Source organism: Myotis davidii, unplaced genomic scaffold (genome assembly GCF_000327345.1).
Source record: "Myotis davidii unplaced genomic scaffold, ASM32734v1 scaffold199, whole genome shotgun sequence".
Classification (NCBI taxonomy): Eukaryota; Metazoa; Chordata; class Mammalia; order Chiroptera; family Vespertilionidae; genus Myotis; species Myotis davidii.
In genome coordinates this window covers 2,350,346-2,373,643 of record NW_006290680.1, presented here as the reverse complement: position 1 = coordinate 2,373,643, position 23,298 = coordinate 2,350,346, and the positions used below count along the sequence as shown (strand labels likewise).

At 47.7% G+C, this 23,298-nt stretch overlaps 1 protein-coding gene across 1 annotated transcript in view; it reads left to right on the top strand.

Moving 5' to 3' along the window:
• PTPRT (protein tyrosine phosphatase, receptor type T) overlaps positions 1-23,298 on the top strand; it is a 720,009-nt gene that overhangs the window by 639,861 nt on the left and 56,850 nt on the right. Inside the window, exons 17-18 of the mRNA XM_015563947.1 lie at positions 10,637-10,732; positions 14,640-14,727. Coding sequence (XP_015419433.1) covers positions 10,637-10,732; positions 14,640-14,727 — 184 coding nt within the window. The remainder of the gene's footprint in view (positions 1-10,636; positions 10,733-14,639; positions 14,728-23,298) is intronic.

Genomic DNA, 23,298 nt, shown 5'->3' with positions numbered 1-23,298 from the left:
CAACGCCTGACTTTGGGGGACACACCTCACAGATATTCTGATAACAGCACTCTTCCAAAAACCATAACACAGTGATAAAAGTGAGGCAATTTAACACTGATACAATGTCTGTTTGTTTGTGCATTTGTTTTTCCCAAACTTTCTGGCATGGAAGTAAACTGCCTTTATAATGAAAAATAAAATAATACATGTTGTTCCATCATTTGGAAATACCACTAACTAGACTAGCCTTGACCTCAATTAGTTCCAAATTATATTAACCAGTTAGCTGGAATGCTTAGCTTCTAGTTAACAGCACTTTTCAATTAACTGGAGGTTAATTGAAAAACATTACTTAATGGGAGTCTTTCCACAGTGTGCCAGTTCCCTCTCCTAGACTGTCACTGGGTATGGCTTTGATCATCAGGCCCCTGTGACGCCTCGAGTCTACATGCTGTGCAGGAGTCACAGCACTGCTTGAAGACTGTGTTCTATAAGACAGGATGCCTGGGTCTCAATCCCACTTTCAAACAGCATGCCATGCGCTCTGTTTACTGCCTGTCACTCCCCTACACTGCGCAGTGTGTTGTTGGTTTTTCTTACCAACGAGTGGGTTTGACAAGTTGGCATAGAAGGTACCTCTCAACAATAAGGAAGCTGTGTCTTCTAAAATTCAGTTCAGTTGTACAATCACAAATTTATTCATTAAATTTTTACTGAGTATTTACTATTCCCAAGAACTAGTCCAGATATTTTAGATATGACAGTGAACAAAACAGACAAAGATCCATGCCCTCACGAAGCTTCTGTTCTACCAGGGGAAACAGGAAATAGCAGTAGACTTAAAACTAAGCTATTTTATAGTCACTTAATGGGATATGTTAGTAAATAATGCCATGTGCTAGTGACAAATACTGTTTACTATGTAATAAACTACCCTAAATCTGAGTGACATAAAACAACTAATTTATTGTGCCCACTGATTCTGTGAGTCAGGAATTTGGACAGGGCACAGGGTGAATAGTTGTTTCTGCTTCATGATGTCTGAAGCCAGGACTTGGAAGGCTCTAAGGCTGGGGGGCTGGAAGCATCTGCAAGAGTCTTCACTTCATGTCTAGTGATTGATGCAAATTGCCAGATGGGATCTCAGCTGGGATTGTCAGCTAGAACACCTACACATGGCCTCTTCGGGTGGACTGGGCTTCCTCACACCGTGGCTGCCTCAGATAGTGGACTTCTTACACGGCAGCTCATAGATCCAAAGTGAGCTTCATAGCTAACAAGGTAGAAAGTAAGTGACCTAGACTTGGACATCACAGCATCACTACTACAACATGCTATTGATTATAAGCAAGTAATAACTGTATATGTTCTTGGGAAGGGGAAGTAGTCTCTCTCTCTCTCTCTCTCTCTCTCTCTCTCTCTCTCTCTCCAAGGATGGATGGAGGAGCTGTTGCAAGATTCTAAGAGAGAATGCAGAACTTGGAGGTATTGGAAAATACAATCTTTGGATGATACAATATGCCATAGATGGGGGGAAAGAACAGAGCAAGGAAGGGAGATGGGGTATCCTGGGGACATGGAGTGAAGGAGGGGGCTCCAATATTAAATAGGGGGGAAGGGTCATCCTTAATCAGAAGACGGCATTTGAGCAGAGTCATGATGGAAGAGAGTTAGTTCCAGATCAAGGGAGTAATATATCCGGCATGTACAAGGAGGCCAAGGTTGTCATGAGTAAGTGAACAGAGTAAAACTAATAGAAGATGCTATTGGAGAAATAAAGAGGGTTGACCACATAATGTCTTTAAGCCATTATAGGACTTTGGCTTTTACTCTTAATGAAATGACAGCCACTACCGAGTTTTGAAAAGACAACTGATAACGATCTGACATTGTTTGAAAGACTCATTCTTGCTACTACTTTGAGAATAGTCAACAGGAGGCAAGAGTAAAAGCAGGAAGACCAGTTAAGAGGCCACAGCAGAAATTCGGGTGAGAGACAACAGTGACTCAAGCCAGGGTGTGGCAGTGGAGGTGGTGAGAAGTGGATGGATTCTAAATATATTTTCAGCATCGAGCCCATGGGATTTTTTGACACCTCAGATGTGGCATGTGAGAGAAAGAGAGGAATCAAGGGTGACTCCAAGGTTATTACTACCTGAGCCCCTGGAAAGATGGAGTGGCCACCAGTGGAGATGGGGAAGCTGCAGGTAGAGAAGACCTGGGGACAATGGAGCAACTGTGAGTTTAATTTTGAACAGAATTTAAGATGTTTACTAGATAGTAGACATGGAAAGTAGGTAGTTGGGTATATGAGTCTAGATTTGGGCAAGAAGCCTGGACTGGGGAGAAAACATTGGGAGTTTTTGACACACAGGTGATAGTAAAACCACAAGACTTCAAAGTCAGCAAGTAGGTGAACAGAGAAAAAGACAGGGACCAGGGATGGAACTTCAAGGAATTTCAGCTTTAAGATGTCTGAGTACTTTCCACAAACCAGACATTGTACTAGGTTATGGGAACTGAGGAGATGACAGGGAGCCCTTGCGTTCTGAGGAGCTTGGAGCCTGTTTTTACAGACAGGCATACGAACTGATCATTTCACAATCTGGGCACAATGTCATGATAGAGGTATGCCCATGGGGATTGGAGGCAGTAAGCCTAGCCTCAAGGTGGGTGGCCAGTGGCTTTCTAGGAAACATAAACCCTGAACAAAATCTGGAGAAGTAGGAATAACCAAATAAAAGCAGGGAAGGACTAGGACAGACAAGTGATGGCATGGAGTTATGCACAGTAGGTTGAGTTACCAGAACTGGGAGCAGTTTGGTACATAAAAACCAGGGGAGGAAACATGGAGGGAGATGGGACTGAAATTGTCAGTAGAGGAGGCGTGGCGTGGGGACAAGGGGATATTTGTCAGGCTAAGGAATTTGGATTTTATTCTGGGGGCCATGGGATAGATTGAAGGGAGCAGGGTTTTAAAGCTGGATTTGTGTTTTAGATGTAACTTAATCTGAGCAGGGAGAGCAGAGAAAGGTAGGTGGCTGGGACAGTGATTCAGGGAAAAGGTGGGATTGCCTGAAACAGGAGACTTGGCCTGGAACCCACACAAACCCACACGCATTCTCTCATGTAGAGCCATAAAATCAGCTCATTCTCTTTGGCCTGAAAACTTGAGTCTCTTGATATATATATATATTTAAGTTCAATGACTTGAAGTTACGTATGAATCATCCTGAATTGATAGTCAAAATGCCTGAATTCAAATCCTGTCTCTTTCATTAAGTGTATGGGTGACCATGGGCAGGTCGCTCCCTCTCTCTGAGCCTCCATTTACATACTTATGCAATGAGGGTGAGGGGGTTGGTCAAAATGGTCCAAAGAGCACTTCTGTCCAGGATATTTTGAGAATCTATGTAGGCACTAATGTGCAAGCCAGCTGGCTCTCCTCCTACTGATAGTCTACTGGACCCCGCTCTCTGGGGCTACTACCAAAGTGTTCTCCCCAGCCCAGGCTTTTTTCCCAAATTTCTAAACTCATATGCCCAACTATCTTATTTTCATGTCTGCTAAGGTGTCTGAAGTCCTAGCAATCGTGATTGACCAGGGGCCTTGAGTTGCTAAGAACTCAAGGAGGCCTAATGCAAATTAATTGCACCTGCCATGCAGATTTGAGTCTTAGAAGTATTTAATCTTGGCTGCATGTTAGAATTACCTGGGGAAGTTTTTACAACACCAATATCCAGGCTATCTTTCTACCAATTAAATCAGATTCCCTGGGGCTGGGATCCAGAGATCTCCATTTTCTATGTTCCCCGGATGACTATAAAGTTGAGAGACACTGGTCTAGAAAGATTCACAGAGTCCCTAGTGCATGCCCTGCTTATGCCCAAGACCCATCACCTCACCACCTGTACTTGCTGCTGGTCACATCTGATGCCCATGGAGGGGTGTGGGGGCCTGCTAATGGCACACAGCCACAGGAAAGTCAAAGGGCTTCTGCATTTGACTGTGCACTGCAGAGTCTTCCCTCCTCCCCACCCTATTTCTCCTGCCCATACCCTCTCACCTACCCCAAAACAAAACAAAACGAAGCATGCCAGCAAATGCCCAGAGAACTTAGCTGGAGAGTGGGGCTTTCTGTGAGCCCTGTACCCCAGCCATCATCATGATCAGAAGAATAGAGGGTCTGGGGAAGATGAGGGTCAACAGGAAGGGGTGACTGTAATGGAGAGAAGGAAGGGAAGCTGTTAATAATACCAGTCCAGTCCAGGCAGTGTGTCATTCTAATGAATGGAACAAGTCCAGTAGGGTGACCAGAAGGTATCTATTTATTATAGCTCCATTAGGACTATTTAAGCATCCAGGAACAGCTGTGTGGAGTGAGGTGCAGCCTAATCAAGAGCAAGCGTTAGTTTTTTTTCCAGCTCAGGGCGGTCACGCTGTGTGCTGACACACCATGTGCATGGTTTTGTGGGGAGAGGCCGGTGTTGCCGTCTTTCTCATTGTCTTCTGTGGATGGTGGTGGGCAGGCAGCCTCTGGCTGGGGTGTAACCATTGTGGTGGATGCTTCAGGTCGCCCAGTTGTCCTCTTCTCTGATCAGAGCCACCTAAACACGGAAGAGTAGACCTTCTGCTTCCCCCACAGCTTTTTCTCTCCTCGGTTGGTAACAGAGTCCTTAGAGACTCTCTTCCAGCTTCTCCATTCAGAGGAGAGTGATGCTGGGTAGAGACAGGGGGAATCTGTAGCAGATGCCCAAAGCATGAAAGGGAAGACTGTGGTTGTTCTCTAGCTCTGGGAACTCATAATGACCCAAATAGGAAATCTTGGACTCCATCTGCTCATTTCACTCCATTCCCAATGGATTGCAGTAAGTGGGGAATGGGTCATTTCCAGGGGGGAGCCAAAGGACATCAGTAACTCAAGAGGTTTCAGACCTGGAAATTTCTCCAGCAGGAAAGAGCTCTATTAACTTGCTCTTTTCCTTTGAGTTTATTGTTATTTTTTTCTTTATTTAGCTTTCTAACTACCTCAAATGCCCCAAATAGTGCAAGGCACGAAATAGGTACTCAATAAGCATTTCTGACCCAGGCCTGTGCATTTTACAAAATTCCATGGGAAATTTGGATCCCTACCATGGGCCTAAAATTTGTCATTTAAAATTGTGTAGCTTTTCACGGAGCCTTTTAAAGGAGGTCTTGTGACTCAACATGCAGACGCACATTTTGCCATCCTGTCCCGATAAAGCTCCTGTCGGTCTTAGCTTCCCCAGCAGGGCTCATAAATTACCTTCCACTTAGTGACATGGTGCACAACAATGTTTGCTCTCCTGATGCCACTCTGAGTAGACGTCATCAGTCATCCTTTCCTGTCTTCTCTGTCCACATTTATAATCCCCGAGGCATGTGCTTTCAGCACAGAAGGAGGCATTTGTTGAAAGCTCGGCCTCTGCCAGGGCCACCACTAACTCATACAGCGCCTTAGAGTGAAATAGCAAAAGGTACACCTGTCTCAGGATAATGGACTATCACCTTCCAGAATATGTTCATAATATACTATACAGAAATCTCCCATGTCTGCCAGGCCATGGTTCTCCCTGAGACATGCTGCTCTGTACACAACCTGCACGGCCATCCCCCAGCTAGTCACGGACGCCGGGAAACATGGGAGTTCACTAAACCCAGGGACCACAATGGCGACCACACCTTAGGCTTCCAAGAGCTTATAAAACTTTCTCACTCCCTGCATACTTTGTCCAACCTGCACCTAAAGTAAGCAACTTGTCCCAGTTTCCCCAGAATGGTACCAGTTTTATTTATTTTTAATTAAATCTACTGGGGTGACATTGGTTAATAAGATTATATAGGTTTCAAATGTACAATTGTATGATACATCATCTATATATTGCATTGTGTGCCCACCACCCAATGTTAAATCCTCTTTTATCGCCATGTATTTGACCCCTTTGACTAACCCCCCCAGCCCCCTTCTTGCTGGTAACCAGCATACTGTTGTCTGTGCCTGTGAGTTTTTATTTGTTTATTTTTCCTGTTGTTCATTTGTTGCTTTCCTACACATGAGTGAAATCATAGGGTCCTACATTTTAGGAATCCTTGGGTCCAGGACAAAGCAGTAGGGATGTTGCCAGGAGTCCCCATCTTTGGTCTTGTGACAGTAAACTGGCTGTTTCTAATCAAAGAGAGGCAGAGAGTGAATTTTAGGAGTGATCCAGGGGGACCCAATAGCATATTCTTGGGAAAGATTGGGATGGGAGAGCTTCGGAACACCTACTACGGAACAGGCATTGTGCTGGGTGCCTGGAGGCATTCTCTCAATAATCACTGGTCATCACAGAACTGCGTGAAGCACATTATGTTTTTCATTTAGATAGTGTAAAATTCATTTTGGGGAGGGAGGTGTACAGATCTATGCATTTTCACAAATTATAGTCATGCAAACACCAACAGGATCAGAATACACGAGAGTTCCATCAGCAAAAATCTCCCTTCCTCCTCCCGTGCTATCCCTTCATAGTCAAACCCTTCCCCCAACCCTAAACTGAAAGGCATATTATTGACGTCATTGTCGGGAAAATTAACAGAGACTTGGAGTGGTGAGATGATTTGCAGAAAAAAATGTTCAAACACTCCCTCTGTCTTTGGCAAAGCTCCATGTTCTCCCTGCCTCATATAGCTAGTGGACAAGAGGTATTAAGAGATATTTCTGGACAAGAAAAATGAATGAAAGGCCAAGGTAAAAATGGCACCTCCATGGTGAAGACTGAAATCTTCCCTGCCCAGGAGAGTACAATTGTGGGCAGGGGCGCAGGAAAATCCTGGCCGCCAGGACTGGTCATGGAGGAAGCAGGCCCTTGCTGTGCTCTGAAGCATCAGCCAGGAACTGCTGGGTCAGCATCCCCCAGGCCTGGTTTTGCTTCACCTCAAGGCATATCACTTCCAATTATCTCCAAGGATACAGCCAAGCCAAAGGGAATGAGGCGGCATCAGAATTGACAGAATCTGCTGAGGAGAGTGGATGAACAGGTGAATTAAATGGACCAGGATGTTCTCAGTCTTGGATTGGAGGTGAGCTGCTCTTAGAAGCTCTGTTCTATCAAGACATCTCACTGTTTGGGGAATAACTCCAAGAGGCTTAAGTGCAAAGAAGAGCATGCAAAGAAGGGTGGCAAGCATCAGAAAGGACCCTGTATCTCCGCAAGGCCAAATCGACAGGGGGAGAAGGAACCAGCCAAGGAGGCACCAGGGACAATTCTCAGTTCTAGTTGGAAATTAAAGTAGTAAATGGGGAAACTGGGGCAGGTCGCACAGTCCTATGGGCTGACTCAGCACAACAGGACATAAGAAGCCTGTGACTGTGGTCATGTGGTCTGAGCCCACACTGCCTCCTGGGGGTACAGCTCTGTAGTTGGGAGGGTGGGTGGATGGATGGATGGATGGATGGATGGATGGATGGATGGATGTGTGGATGTGTGGATGTGTGGGTTGCAACCATAGGAAGAGTTAGTCTGGGGCAGGAACCAGATGACAATTTTATCCTAGAGTCTGTGAAGCCTGTCAGCAAGGATGAAGGAAGGGTTTAAGAGACAAGAGCTGCCCAGCCGGTATGGCTCAGGAGTTGAGGGTCAACCTATGAACCAGGAGGTCATGGTTCAATTTCTGGTCTGGGCACATGCGGGAGGTAGCTGATCAATGATTCTCTCTCATTATTGATGTTTCTGTCTCTCTCTCCCTCCCCCTTCCTCTCTGAAATTAATTTTTAAAATATCTTTAAAAAAGAGACAAATGCTGTTAGCTACTTGTCATGATGCTGGACTGGCTCAGCCTTCCAGCTTAAAAAATGTTCAAAGCACTCCCACTGACTTAGAATTAAACTCCCATTCTTACCTGGGGTCCACCAGATCTCAATTGAGCAACACCCCTCCCCGTTCACATTATGTCGCTTCCCTCACTCTCATTCACTCTGCTCTGGAGAGCCTCTCTTCAAGTTCTAGGACACATCAAGCTCGTCCCATCTCAGGGCCGCAGCACTCACTGTCCCTCAGCCTGGCACGTTCTTCTCCCAGCTTCTGCTCAGCACTTCATTTTCAGCTCAAGTGTGTCAAAGGAGACCCGTGGGAACACACTTGGAGTTGAACAAGCTGGTTAGGAACTAAGGGACAGCTTGGGCAGAGGATGTTTGAAGGGACTCATAGAATGTGGGTGAGCTGTGTTAGGTGACTTAGGGCTTTGTTCCCAACTAGACAGTGGTAGGGAGAGGAATGATTGAGTATTTTAGTAAATCTTAACTCTAAGAAGGGAACATAAGATTGAGGCTATAGCTGTAAATATCAAAGAAAAAGCAGTCACTCATATTAGCCAGAGTAGATGTTTGGTCATTTATTTTTGGCTTGGGCAATGTTCATATTTTTGTCTGTGTTTGTATATGACTGCAGAGTGGCCAGGTTTGGGTCTGCTCCATCTTGATCTCGGAGTAGCCATGTCTGATGCTGGCATCATGTGAAATTGTCTGTGTTCAACCGGAGGTCGCCAGGGTCCAGCTGTGAGTGCTGTGCCAGCCCCCAGGAGACAGGGGCTGCTCTTCTCCTTCTCATATGTCTTCTCTCAAACAGTCCTGCCCTCTTAACCCCACCTAAAGTAGCCCATTGTCCTAAATCACAATCTGTCCCAGCACCCTGTTAATTGTCTTCACAGCACTTACTAGAAACCATTGCCTTGTGCGTCTGTTTATCGTCTGCACCTTCCCACAACTAACACATAAAATTCATGAGATCGCCTGCCATGTCCATTGCTGTTATTTCTAGGACCCGGCACGGTGCCCAGCACCCGGATAGTCACTGTGGAAGGAAGGGAGGGAGGGAGGAGAGCAGACCCATTCAGTGCATATTACTCAGCGAGTCATTTCCTGTCTGGACATCACTTTAATGATCTGTAAAATGAGGTAATAATTTTTTTCATCAGATCTTTACAGATCTGACTTTCGAGGATTCTGTGAATAAGACATCCCTACATACATCTTTTAGGTCTGAGAGAGAGAGAGAGAGAGAGAGAGAGAGAGAGAGAGAGAGAGAGAGATCATCTTAGAGAAGCAGCACTGTTGAAGAGTAGGAAACATTTTCACAGACAAGAGTGTGAAAATAGAGCTCAGTCCTCTAAGGAGAAGAGAATGGGAAAAGGAAAGCAGAGACTGATAATGGATGGAGATAATGAGATGGCAATTTTGGTTTCAAAAGAATGTGATTAGCTCCTAATGACTGCCACAATTCCCTGGTCAATCTACTGTAACCAGCCGCTGATGTAAAAATAATGCCCTCGCTGGCTTGCTTTGAAGATGGAGATGAGTCTCTCTCTCATACTTTTACCCCCTCGTATTTTTTTTCTTTCAAGAGATTATCCCCTATTAGATTGCAGCTCCCTAAAAAGGGAAATGGATGTGTGATCAAAGTATACCAATTAGGGGATCCTTACAGCTCACACCTGGGTGGGCGGCTCCCTTCGGCCTTGCCTCTTCTGCCTTTGTCACCATCCTCCTGGCCCCCAAGCTCCAAATTGTTCTTCAGCCCTGCCAGGGGGAGGCAGAGGGCCCAGGGCTGTGACAGGGTCCTGCATGGTTTCCCACAGAGAAGCACCCTTTATCACAGGTGTTTTGTTTAGTTTGAGATTTTTCAAAGGCGATCTGCATGCTGGGTGCATCCTGAAAAGCATGGTCGGATGCTGAGAAGACATCCAACTGCGTGTCATTCAAGGACTCCAGGGGTGGACAGGGACATTTATCAAATCCCTGCAGTGTCGCGGTACAGAGGGTACTTGCTTATTTGGGAGGGGAGTGCCCAGGGAGCAGGGCAAAGGCCAGAATAAACAAAACACTGTCCAGTGGGTTCATCCAAAAGCGAGACAGGAAGCTTTATTGGGTAGTGAGCTGCCCATTGCTAAGGACATCCAAGTAGCAGATGCTATAGATCAGCTTATCAGCTGCCTAGAAGGCAGTTGTGGATAGACACACAACCAGATGATTTCCAGTCACTTGTCCCTCTGAGATTCCAGGATCTCTGCCTTCTGCATGCACAGGAACCACCTTACCCACTCATTGTTCCATCCATCTACCCATTCATTAATTTATTCAAAAGGGGTGATTCAAGCACAAATGGAGTACAGAGCCAGTCTTGGGTTCTGGAGTTACAAATGCTATTCTTTCCCTGGAGTAATCCATCACCAAGTTGGGAGACAATACATTCAAATTATTAGATGTAGAAGAGTCCCTCAATAATAGAAAAAGTGACTAAGTTGTTGAGGATGCAGTGGGGTGGTGGGAGGGTGAACGGGGAAGGTTTCAAAAAGGAGAAGATGCTTGAACTGGGTTTTGAAGGATATGTAGAAGTTTCCCAGGTAGACTCGGGTGGAAGAGAATTTCAGGCAGAGGGAACAGCATGTGTAAAGTCAGTCTCAGAAGTTTGAAACACCTGAAATTGTCTACAGTGTTGCATTTCATTCCTTATCATTGGAATATTAATATAAGGGCAAGCACTGAGGCTACAGAGGCGATGCAGGGTGAAGTCATTAAGGACCTTATATCAAAGACTTTGGAACTTATCCTGAAGACCATGGCACGGGGAGTAACTGGGTCCTATTCACATTTTAGAAAGATCTCTCTGATTACAGTGGAGAGTGGATTGGAGGGGACAGATCCAAAGCAAGAGAAACCAGTGAGGAGACCCATGGGAAAGTATTTCTCCAGGTAAATTCACTTTTTGCAAGAGTCATGGCTGCACATTAGACTCACCCATGAACTTTAAACATAACCAATGCTCGCGTCTCATCCCCAGAGTCTGATTTCATTGGTCTGGGCTAGGGCCATGGCTTTGGGAGTTTTAAAGCTCCCCCAGATTATGTTACTGTGTAGCCATAACAAAACCTTACGTGAACTGTAACCCGAACCCTGGTACATAGTAGGTACCCAACAGATATTTTCCCCAGAAAATTAGTGTGTAAACATTCAGAGTGTCCTCTTCTTGTTTTCATGCCACTTTGGTGGGTATCATTGGGTATACAGTTGGCTTTTATCACAGAGGGTTTCAGATAGGAAATCACCACCAGAATATAAGCTTGAACATTGAGAAGTTCAGTGCTGCCACTAAGACCAGCCTGCCACACCCGTGCAGAGAGCCAGGAATACTAAGTTGACCTGGCAAGTTCCCCGAAACAGATGTTGCCACCGGGCTACGGTGGGAGGATGAGACCAAGGCCTGGAATCTGAGAGAGAGAGAGTTCCATGCAAAAGCAAGAGCCATTTGCAGTCTAGAGATGGCCTGTGCTGATGGCAAGAGGGATGCAGGGTGGTGGTCACCTCGAGTGAGGAGCAAAAAGAGGATGAGGGAGAGGAAGAGGGCAGGGGAGGCAAGCCCTCCATCAGTAAAATAAGCATGTTACTGTCTCCATGGCACTTTTCTCATACTCGGATTTAAGGCAGAGATTGGTGACCAGAGCCACACTGCTGTTTTGCTTCTCCCCCAGGATGTCTGTCTAAAGGTTTCAGACACACAACAAAGTTGTGATCCCCTGATAGCTGGGAAGGCACTCTATTACCCCAACCTAAAACCCTGGGGAAGCTAAATTGGAGAACATAACTTAGCTCAGGAAGCCCAGGCAGGGACCTCCCACCTCATCTCCATTCCATCTGGAATGGGCATCAATTCTACCTACCCAGCTGCTGTATAGTTGAGGATCATGGTCATCCTTTTGAACAGTGATTCTCAACCTTCCTAATGCCGCGACCCTTTAATACAGTTCCTCATGTTGTGGTGACCCCCAATTTCATTGTTACAAATTAAACATAATTAAAGCATAATGATTAATCACAAAAACAATATGTAATTATATATGTGTTTTCTGATGGTCTTAGGCGACCCCTGTGAAAGGGTTGTTTGACCCCCAAAGGGGTCGCGACCCACAGGTTGAGAACCACTGTTCTAGCACAAAAGTCAGCAAATGATAGCCATAGGCTAAATCCAACATCTGTGTTTGTGAATATAGTTTTATTGGAATGAAGCCATGCCCATTGTTTGCACTCTGTCTGCAAGTGCTTTCACTCTACGACAGTGGAGTTGAGTAGGAGTAATGACAGCAGAACCCAAGCCGTGTACTATCTGGCCCATTATAGAAAAAATTTGCCAACCTCTGCTCTAAAAAATGACCCAGCCAAGCTGGCTTAACACATGGGAGACTAGAAGCAAGAAAGGGGGCATCATGCATGGGCTGGGCTTTTTATAGTCAGTGGTCCTGCCTATCTGTCAAACATGGCCCGCTGAATGGCTGAATTTCTGACCAGGCAGGATACAGATTCCTCCTTGCTCAGGATGGACCTAGCAAGGAATAGATAGGCAATGGCAAGGCTGGTGTATTGAGGTATGTGGGTGCTCCTTTGCCCTGCATTACTAACAAGGACCTGTGTAGACTGAAGATACTACAAATTCCATCCCAGAAGCAGTGCAAGGGCCACAAGCAAGGGCCACTAGTCCAAGTGTTGCCCAACCTTCATGCTTCTGTAGCTTGGCTAAATCTGTCCCTGCTCCTTTAAATGCCCGGCTTCCTTCTCTTTGAGATACTTAACTATACCAGTGATGGTGAACCTTCTGAGCTTGGTGTGTCAGCATTTTGAAAAACCTTAACTTAACTCTGGTGCCGTATCACATATAGAAATTTTTTGATATTTGCAACCATAGTAAAACAAAGACTTATATTTTGATACTTATTTTATAGATTTAAATGCCATTTAACAAAAAAAATGAACCAAAAAAAATGAGTTCACGTGTCACCTCTGACACGCGTGTCATAGGTTCGCCATCATTGAACTATACCCTCCCTGTGTTTCCATAACACTTGGCTCATAACTCTGTTAAGTCATTCCATATGGTCGTTTACTTGTCTCTCTCCTCTTAAACTGATGACTCCCATCTCTTTCCTCCCCTTCTTGTCCAACTTCCTGCTCAACATCTTCGCTTGGGTGTCGAATAGTCATCTCAAACGTGGCCGTCGCTGCTACTGTTGTTCTTATTGTTTTGAACATGTTAAGAAGCACATAGTATTCAGCAAGTGCTAGGCACTGTTCTAAGCCCTTTATGTACCCAAAACACACTTATTTCTTCCCTCCCAATCCTGTTTCTCCCTAGCTGTTTCTTCTCCATCTCAGTGGCTCTCCACTCAGTTCTCCGAGCCAACAGTCTGGGCCTCAGCCTTCATCCCTCTCTCCTTCACAGTCCATGTCCTCAGTGGATATGTTGGTGACCTGCCCATATCCCCTCCACACAGTGTCCCCAGTGCCTGCCTCCTGGAAACACCTGTGACTTTTTGCCTGAGGACTTCCTCAGCACAAAAGAATGTGCACACCCTGCCTAGGAGCACGGCAGAGTGTTAAGGGAGTTTCTAAGAGCCGTCCTCAACAATGATAGATGGAAATTGGTGGATAAACACCCCAACTCCCTTCTCCCTCTGGTAGGAGAATGAAATGGGCCCGTGGCATTAAGCCTCAGGCACACAGTGGTAGCCTGTTCATTGATGTACCCTGTGTTGACTTTCTTCCCTTGATTGGCTCACTTCCCGGACTCTTACAACCATGCTTCTTAGGATTGCCTCCCAAATAGAGTCTCATATTCAGATGCTTGTTTCTTGCAAAAGCAGTGAGTCTGCTCCTGAACCAAAACCTACAAACTTCAACTGAAAATATTCAGTTCTCACTGCATTCACTGCCGCCATCCTGGTACAAGGGCCCAAAGTACCATCATCTCTTACCTGGACTATTGCAACAACTTCTTAATTGATCTCCCTGAGCGTGTATTTCACGTATTCACATATGTGAGCCAGAATGTACTTTGTAAAACATAAATCATATCCGGTAACTCCCCTGCTCAAAACCCTCTGATGGTTCCCATTACACTTAGAGTAACACCCAGCTGGTTACCAGTGACCGCAGTGCCCCCTCTAATCCTAACTCTCCCAGCCTCTCCGGTGCTCCTGTCACTGCTCTCCCTGCCTCATCCTTGGTCCTTGGTTATCACCTCTGCATCTACTGTTCCCTCTGCCTAGAAAGTGCTTCCTAATTTCTTGGTATGAGTGGCTTTTCACATCATAGCTTAGATGTTACCTTCTCAGAGAAGCCCTCCCAGACTGTGTAATCTGAAACAATCCTCATCCTCTATACTATCCCTTCTCCAAGCTTCATTTTCTTCATAACATTTTCCATCATCTAAACTTACATGTTTTCTGGTTCATTTGCTACACCTCCCAGTGGACTGGAAGCTTAAGGGGCACTTAGTTTATTTCTCTGTGTCCCAACTACATAGAACAGTGCCAAACACATACTAGGGGCACAATAAATATCTGTCGAATGAATGAATGAATGACTCCCCTGCTGGACCAGATTTGGGCTCATAGCACACAGAAGACCTCAGTATCATTTGAGCCAACGAAGGAGGAAATAAGGCCGTGGAGAGGCCCAGTCTATGTTCTTCCCAGGCCCCATCCACCACCACACAGCCCTTTATGCTGAGTGACCCACTACAGCGGGTGCTGTTTCCCCACTGGTTCATCTTCACCTGCAAAGTGCTTCTATCTCTGGCCATCCTAACCATTCTGTCCTTCCTTTGTAGGCCTTGCCAGAGGGGCAGACTGCTTCATGGGACACAGCCAAGGAGGATGAAAATCGCAATAAGAACCGATATGGAAACATCATATCCTGTAAGTGCCCTTCTGGGAGGTCCCAGGCTTTGGAAACCAAACCATTACTATTATTTACCTAGAGTTTGTTGTCAAGTTATCCTTGGTGTTTCCAGCTTTGGGTCAACATGCCAAGCTGGGAGCTGTATTTCAGCCTGGGTGACAGAGCATGGCTGACCTCAGGCCCAGGAGGCAGGTAGGAAGCTGGGTCCAAGCAGTGTAGATCCAGGAAGTCTCTGGAAGCTGCGTCTGGCCTGGCATTGCCCATTGCTCAAGACTTGCTCAGGTTGGGAAGGAAGACCAGGCAAAGGAATCCTTCCTGTTCCCAGCAGTTCTTCTAGTGCAGAGTCCCACCTTATAAGTCACTCGGGGTACTAGCAAGATCCAGCCCGTGAGGGAGGGGCTGAGGACACCCAGGTGAGAGAATAGTGCTCCTCTCAGAAGGCAGAGTCCCAAGCAAGGATTGATGCCCGGAAGGAGCCAGAAGCTCTGAGCTTAGGGCATCATGACTTCTGCCAGACCCCACCACCAGTAGGGCAGAGGCTCTAAGGTGAGTGCCTACTGCTCAGGGCTGCATTGGCACAGGCATTTGTTGGCACTGAGCCTGCAGGGGCAGGCAGGTTTTGCATGTAGCTCAGGGAGGCATGGAAGGACATTGCTTTGCTTGGCAATGAGCTCCAGGCAGCCCTGACGGGATGTGATGCAGAGCGGTTGGAGCCTCTGCAGAAAAAAACTGCCTGGCTTCTGTCCCGGCTCTGGGACCCAGAGCAGGTTTCCTGGCTGCTCTGAACTTCACTTTCTCACCTTTAAAATGACGATAATAACAGAGATAGGGTCGTTGAAAGAAGGTACATGGAACCCTTGGCCTTAGTGCCCAACATCCTCCTCCTCATAGCTTGGAGTTCACTTTATCAGAGTCACAGATAAGCAGTGTGGATGGATAAGCAGTGTGGTGGATGTATCATCCCACCACATTTTAACCAGAATTCACTGACTACCCATGTGGCTCATGGAATAAGCCAGTTGGGGAGGGAGGCATGATCAGATGTCCATTTTGGAAAGATCTATCGGGTAGATGATTGGGAGGGTAGATTAGATTGGGAGAGGCAGGAAACAGAGGAACCAGTCAAGAGGCGACTGCACTGGTCCCAGCAAGGGATGGTAAGGCCTGAACAAAGTCAGTAACAATACTTGTGTGTGACGGTACATGCTGGAGTTCCTAGAGAAGAGGGAGAGAGACAGGCTTCCATATAACGAAATATCAGGTCACACGCAAGTATGGTCACTGTCAAACATTGGTGTGTGCAGCCTTCCACGCAACAGGTACAGAGAGGACAGTTACCTCGTGCAAAGTGCTGAGTACATATTCTAATATTCTACACCTTTGCCTGCCACGGTGTAGCTCACCTGGGCCTTTGACATCTCACCAAGGTGCATAGCATTCCTTGGTCCCAGCTCTCAGGGTAACCCAGCTCATCCAAAAAGAAAAAGAAAAAAAGATCATGAAGAACAGATTATTTCTAGCACAGCTTAGTGTTTTGTTAACTATCTAGACATTGCCTAAGAAAAAGCTTGGAGGGAGAAAAGCATAAGATACAGGCAGCTTGTCGAGGAAGAAGGAGGCAGAAGTTTCAGCTTAGCTGTTTCCTGTGCAGATTTAGGAATGGGCTATGAATGGCAGAACTAATCAGAAACATTTGTAATTTGTCTGTTGGATGATAGTAATGCAGACAGCAAGATTTCTTGCAAGCAAAGCATTGGAAAGAGATATTCAAACAATCAGGAAATGTGTGTTGAGACCTATGATGTGTGGGCATCCTATGAGCCAGTCCCTGCGGGACTCTGGGCCTCTGCTCCTAGGGGGCTCCCATTTGGGGCACACGTGGCTGCTCACTCCAACCATCCTCTGCTTGAGGACTGAGCCCTAAAATACCTGGTCACATGTCTGTTGCCCCTATTAGATTGTGAGTCCAGATATGGTCACTAAATTATAGGCTGTGAGACATTATATGATCACTCTAAGCTTTAATCTTCTGTCTGTAAAATGGGTACAAGGATGTTTTCCTACCAGAGGTGTTGTGCAGATAAGAAAAAATAGATGACTAGTGCACAGACAAGAGACCCTGCCTTCCTGAGAGACAGAGATACCCAGGCTGGGTCAGGTAGTAGGGCCAAAGCCTGTGGGGGCCAAGGATGAGGGGCCACGCAAAGCTGTGTATCTCTCCAGACCCCACTGCTCACCCTCTGCTCTCAGCACTTTGCCCACGCCATCACCGGCTCTCCTCTGGTCTCTGCCCTGCCTCCTTCTTGGTTGCTCCATATCCATTTTTGTCCCCAACTGTCTACCTATCTGATCCTGACAGAAGCCAGAGGGACCTGAATTGGATCATGTCATCTTCCCATCTTCCTACTGAAAACTTTGCCCTTTGCTCATGAACACGCCTTGTCCAGAGTCTCTTAGCCGCCTCTCAGGTCTCGTTTCCCACTGTGTCCTCTTCATAATGGTCTCCTCTACAAGCTACACTGGCCTTCCTTCAGCCCCTGGAGCTTTCCAGGATCATCTATGCCACAGGGCCTTGCACATTTGTTCTCTCTATCAAAGTGCCTTTTCCTCCTCTCTTCTACTCATTCTACTTTTTCTTCAGATCTTAGCTCAGTCGCCACTTCCTCAGGGAATCCTTCAGATCTTCTGAATATGCACACAACCCCAGTATTCACTCCTAGAGCACTTTTCCTTAACTCTCCTCATCACTGTGGTGTTGGAGGCATTTGCATGACTCTCAGTTGACTGCCTGACTCCCTCACAAAAGTAGATGCTCTGTGACAGCAGGACCACGACTGTCTTGTGCTTCTGTGTCCCCCAAACTGCCATATAGTTGGTGCTCAGTAAATAGGAATGAATGTTGGGAAACACAGATTCTCCGCAAGACCCCACAGGCCTTGACCCATGGGTCTCTCCCTCTGGCTTCCCAAATAAAATAGAGAACACCCAAAAGGATGGATGGAGGAAGGCGGGATCAAGATGATACTCAGAGTGACGTCCAAATAATGTCTCTTAGTGACAAAGAGGGCAGTGAACCTAAATGAGCAGAACAGGGGCTGGATCCCAGGCAGCAGGGAGAACAACGAAGGGGTTAGACTTCTGCCACTGGGGTGCAGAAGGTGCTGTCTGAGTCCCACCCACACCCCACGGCCTCACCACCTCCCGGTGCAGCGACGCCAGCTGGCAGTACCAGCATCCAGGGCCAGGATGAGGGTAAGGTGGGTGAGACACCCAGTCTGCAACACTCAAGGAGGTTCCTCCCTCTCAGCCGTTGACCCTGCACCTGCACAACCCTGAGAGCAAGTGCCTCCCTTGCTTCGCCTTCATCCTGCCCTGTCTGTGTCTCTTTGCCTGGGGACTTTCTCCAAAGCTGGGCAGGATGCTCTGTCCACGCACAAGGCAGGTTTCCCCAGGACCAGGAAATAGCCCAGCTCCTCACCTGGGTGTGTATTTCACACCTTTTCCTAAATCCCCGCGGAGGTGGCTGCAGTTCCCCACGGAAGGAATGGCCTTGAAAACGCACTCTCTCTGGGTGGCCTTCTCTTAGCGTTTCCCTGCCCCCTTTCGGGGGTGACCCCTCTCCTCCTACGTCAATTCCTCGCACTGCAATCCTCATCTTACATCTACTTCTGGGGAAACCCAGACGGAGGCGGAGGGAATTCATACACCTCATGACACCACCTGGCTGGGCTTAAATAAACCCGAGTCTCCTTTCTAGTTTAAGGGTCCATGATTCTGCAACAAATCAGGGCTGAAGCAGGGACAGTGCCAAGGTAACCAGTGGGTTCTAAAGCTGTGCAAGACCTACAGGGAACCTAGGAAGAAAAGAGAAGTCCTGGAGTTGCCATGGGAACAGTAAAGAGAAACAGCCTGAGGGACAGGAAGTCTTCCTGCCCTTGGAGGTGTCCCTCCCGAAGGTGAAGTCTGCCCAGGCTTGATAATTAGAACTATCCCTGGCACAAGAGGAAAACCAGGAGTGATTAGCATCTTAAGGAAGCCAGAGGGGCTGGAGTGGAGGACAAGGAACAGGCCGGGAGAAGGGAAAGATTAGCGGGAAAGCAAAGGGGGCAGGGCACCACCTGCAAATGAAACAATGAAAGAGAAATCTTGGCCAAATAAGCCCTTTCTTCCACAGGGTTCTGTTTAGAAGTTAGTAATGGAGACCGTGGGGTTTCCAGGGCCTGGGAATGAAAAGGAACTGAAAGGGAAGGAAATGAATGGGGAAAACAGAACAGAGGGCTCTTTTCTTTCAAGTAGCTCTGGGCAGCGGGGACTGAACAAGAGGAAATTTCAAGAACACCAGAGCATTCCCCATGAGGCAGTTGTAGAACAGGAAATTACACCCAGGAGAGGAAGGAGGAAGTGATCTTGGGGGGTTGCAGATTTTACAAAATGATGCTTCCCTTCCGGAATCAGGCAGGGTCCCACCAGGAAACAGATGGGACCCTCAAATAAGAGGGTTTGGGGAGACTTAATGACATGAGTTTTTACAAAGGTGCGCGCTAGCTAGGTGCAGGGAGACGCGGGAACAGTGAAGCACCCTGGGGCTAATACTACATGCAGGCCAGAGGACTCAGCAAAGAGAGGCGACCAGGGCCCAGAGAAGCATGACTCGATCGTGTGCATGGGGACCCACCAAAGGAGCAGAAGGAGGAAGTACCTTGATGCATACCTTTCTCTTTGTCCCACCTGCTGCCTGTGCTTTCCATTGGCTAAACCCCACCAGGAGCCAGAGGACAAGGAATCAGCAGTCCGCATCCAGTGCCTCCCACAGTGTGGGCCCCAGAGCAGCAGCACCGGCGTCACCTGGAAATGCTTGTTCTTAGGCCCCACCCAAACCTCCTGAATCAAATCCTGGGGGGAGGCCCAGCCAGCTGTGTTTCTCAAAGCTCTCCAGGTGACACGGATGCCCATTCATGTTTGAGAACCTCTGACCTTGTCCACGGAGATCAGCCTCCCGGACTAGAGAACCAGGTGCCAGTATGTTTTCTAGGCTTATTTTCTCCTAAGTCAACACAAGCCCCTGGGCTCAGCTGGACTCGAGTATTGGACGTGGGTCAGGCAGACCGGAAGCTGGTCTCAGTTCCACCCTTTACTTCATTCATGACCTTCCACATGGCACTTCCTCTCTCTGACACTCAGTGTCTCATCTCTCAATGCCAAGGTGAATGAATATTGAATCTGCTGTGCAGACTGTAGTCCTAGATGAGACTTAGTCTCAGCTCTTTGAGTTCACAGGCAAGGAGCGATGGTCCAGAGGTCAGTAGGGTCACACAGGACATCTGTAGGGCAGCCACGACCAGGGCTGTGGGCATGGGCTGCCTGGACGCCTCATGCTGCCTGCCCAGGGTCCCTCTGCATCGAGGCACATCATGCTTTGGGGGAGGGGAAGAACATACTAAGGCTCGACCTCAGAACAGATGGCAGCCTGGGGCCAGCTCTTCAGAGAGGCTGTCCTCACTCCCAGGGAGGAACTCAGGATCCAAACAGACCCAAGAGCCTTTCATCCCAGAAGATTTCTCTGCTGGTTTCTGGGGAATCGAGCTGGGGTGACAAGATGGAGGCTTCGTTCAGTGCTCCCAACCCTTTTGTTGGTTTGTTGTTATTTTGTGGTCTCTGAGGGTGGCGCTGGCCTGGGCTCGACAGACCCTGGTGCTGAGCACCTTGTTCATCTCCGCCCGCTTGCAGGGCTGGCCAGGACTGCCAGGATATTGTGTCCCAGGATCAGTCCCCAACCAATGACTTGGGGTGAGTGTATAAGTTCCCCAGCTCCCTCTCCCGAGTCTGATGCCCAGAGGGTTGTGTTCTGCACTCTCTCCCAGTGTTCCTGGAAGGACCACACCCAGGTGCCTACAGTGGTCACTGCTGGATCACTCACCCATATTGGATTCCTTCCTTTTTCCCTCTCATTTCCCATCTCCCTGTGTTTCTTGGGATCATCTCCCAAATCAACTCCGTGCACTCAAATCCTTGCCTAGATTCTGTTTCTGAAGGGATTCAAGTACAAAGCCTCTTTCTTGAAAGTTTCCCTTGTGGGGTAAGGGCTTGGCCTGCTTAGGCGGAAACAAGAAGTTCTTCAGACGGGCCCTGTCCGTCTAACAGTCTCGCTGCTGCCCCAGAGGGCCCTGCAGGGGGAGCTGCCCAGCCTTAGCCACCATGGAATTGCTGGGCCAGGGAGGTGCACGAATGTTCCTGTTTCGCTCTCCTCCCCACGCCACCTCTCTTGATGATGGTAATTCAATCAAGACTAAATGTGCAGACCTTTCTCTTCAATGAGGTTCCCCAGGCAGCCTCAGCGGAATCCTCTGCCCCCTCTCCATCCACTCGTGCGAGAGGACGCATTAACATTTCCAGTTCTTCTGGAAAATGATTTTTCGGCTCCATTGTTCATCGTAATGAGCCAAATCTCTTTCCTCTGACAAATCGCACCTTTTCTTCACCCTCCTCAGTGCCCAGGAGACAGGAAGAAAGAGCATCAGGTACCCAAGGACAGTCTCTCCCAGCCCCACCCCCGGAAGTGACCCTCTGTTTGAGTGGATGTGACTTGAGAAGAGTGACTCATTGGGCTATCTTTGCTGAGGGGGGAAGAGGCTATTTGCTTTGAGAGGTAGAACTGTGCAAAGGAGGAAACTGAGCCCAGTCCTTGGGCGTGCATGGGAACACAGTAGCCGGGACAGAGTTGGGGTGAGAACTGGCCTGGAAGAGGTGTGGAGGAACGGGTCTTGGGGTTCCAGGAGGGGTAGGGACCCCGCACTCCACAAGAAAGCTTTCACCCTTGTGCCTTCACCAGAGTTAAACTTCCAGGAGCCTGAGGTTCTCATTCATAAAACAGGGCGATGACATATACCTCACAGGTGACAACGAGAAGCTAATGGCATAGCATCCATAGGCTTCTAGAGTAGCGCCTGGAACATCTTATTCCACACAGGTAAAGACATTCCTGGACCTCACACCTCGCACTGGTAGGTTCTGGTCTCACAACCCAGTTCCAGTAAGAACTGTCGGTCTTTCCCAGGACAAATGGAAGTGAATGGCCAGGGCACCTCTGTGTTAAATAACTGGACATTGGTCTGAGCATTCAACCCTGAGTGGGACCAGAATCTCCTGCAGGACTCGTTAACACAGAGATGGCTGGGCCCTGTCTCAGAGTTTCTCGTTCAGCGGGTCTGGGCTGCGACTCAGGAATTTGCATTTCTAGCATGTTTCCAGATGTTGATACTATTGATCCAGGGACTATATTGTGAAAACCACTGTTCTAGAATAATAGTAAAACTGAATGTGTACATTTATACTGATGTCTTACACCACTCCAGGTGTTTCTATACATCTCCTCTTGTACCTCTGCTAAGGTAGATGTGATTCTGATGTTATAATGGGGTAAACTGAGGCTCAGGGAAGGTGCAGAACTTGCCCCGGCTGATACGGTTAGTGTGTGACAGACCTGGGGTCTGCCTCCAGAGCCACCCAACCCCTTGCCTCTCTCCTACTGGACACAAGAATCGGCTGCCAATTTTAGGACAGGACAGGCTGGGTCTGCAGGCTGTGTGAGGGGTTTGCTATGGGGAGAGGACGAATTCGAGCACAGGATCCAGGCACACTCTGCCAGCCTTGTGTACAGGAAAGAGCGTGGGGTCCCTAAAATTAACAGAATGGCTGAAACAAGGGGCCTGTCCCTCTCTCATTCTCAGCCTTTCAGACACAAATATTCATTTATTGGACAGATAATAATTGAGCACCTGCTCTGTGGCCCACACAATAGTAAGTAGGGTGCCCTTCCTTAAGTAGGGCCTGGGGAGAACCACGGGTTAATCAGTCCCAGAAATAGAACTGCTCAAGAGCTGGGAAGGAAAGTACTAGTACAGGGAGCTCTCAGGGTCTGGGGAGGAGAGATCACAGAAGACTTCCTGCGGAAAGGACATTGAGCTGAGGAATGAGATGTCGCCAGCCTTATGGGGCTGGGGGTGTTCCTCTACCTGTGCAAAGGCCCTGAGGTCCGCAGACATCATGCATTTGAGCAGCTGAAAGAAGGCTGGTTATCAGAGTAGTGTGTGGGGAGCAACGCATGAGGCTGCACTGGGAAGGGGGTCCCACACCTTCAGATCAGACAAGGCATGTGCGTGTAGTAAGGCTTTCTTCTCTGTCCGTGGTGTCCTGGAGCCGGGTCACGCCAGCTTGCAAGAACAGATTGTTACATTTTCAGGAATTTTGTGAGCTAGGGGAGGCCACGTTGGTAGCTTGCGATCAGTCATGGCCGGAGTATTTATAGCACAGAAATCGGTAGCCGTTGCCGCCCAGGGCCTTTTTCTCCTCAGAGAGCTGTTTGTTAAACATTTGCCAACAGACCGTGGGTCTCTGTCCTGAAACTACCAGGAATAGATCGATTCCCAAGGGATGATGTTTCTGTGCCTCTGGATTTGTGTTTGAGGAGCCGGGGGCAGTCTGGGGGGGGCATACTTGATAACATAATTTTATAAACTTATTCATAAAAGTTAAAAAGAAACATGTATATGTGTTTTATATATATATATTCTAATACAAAGTATTCTAAA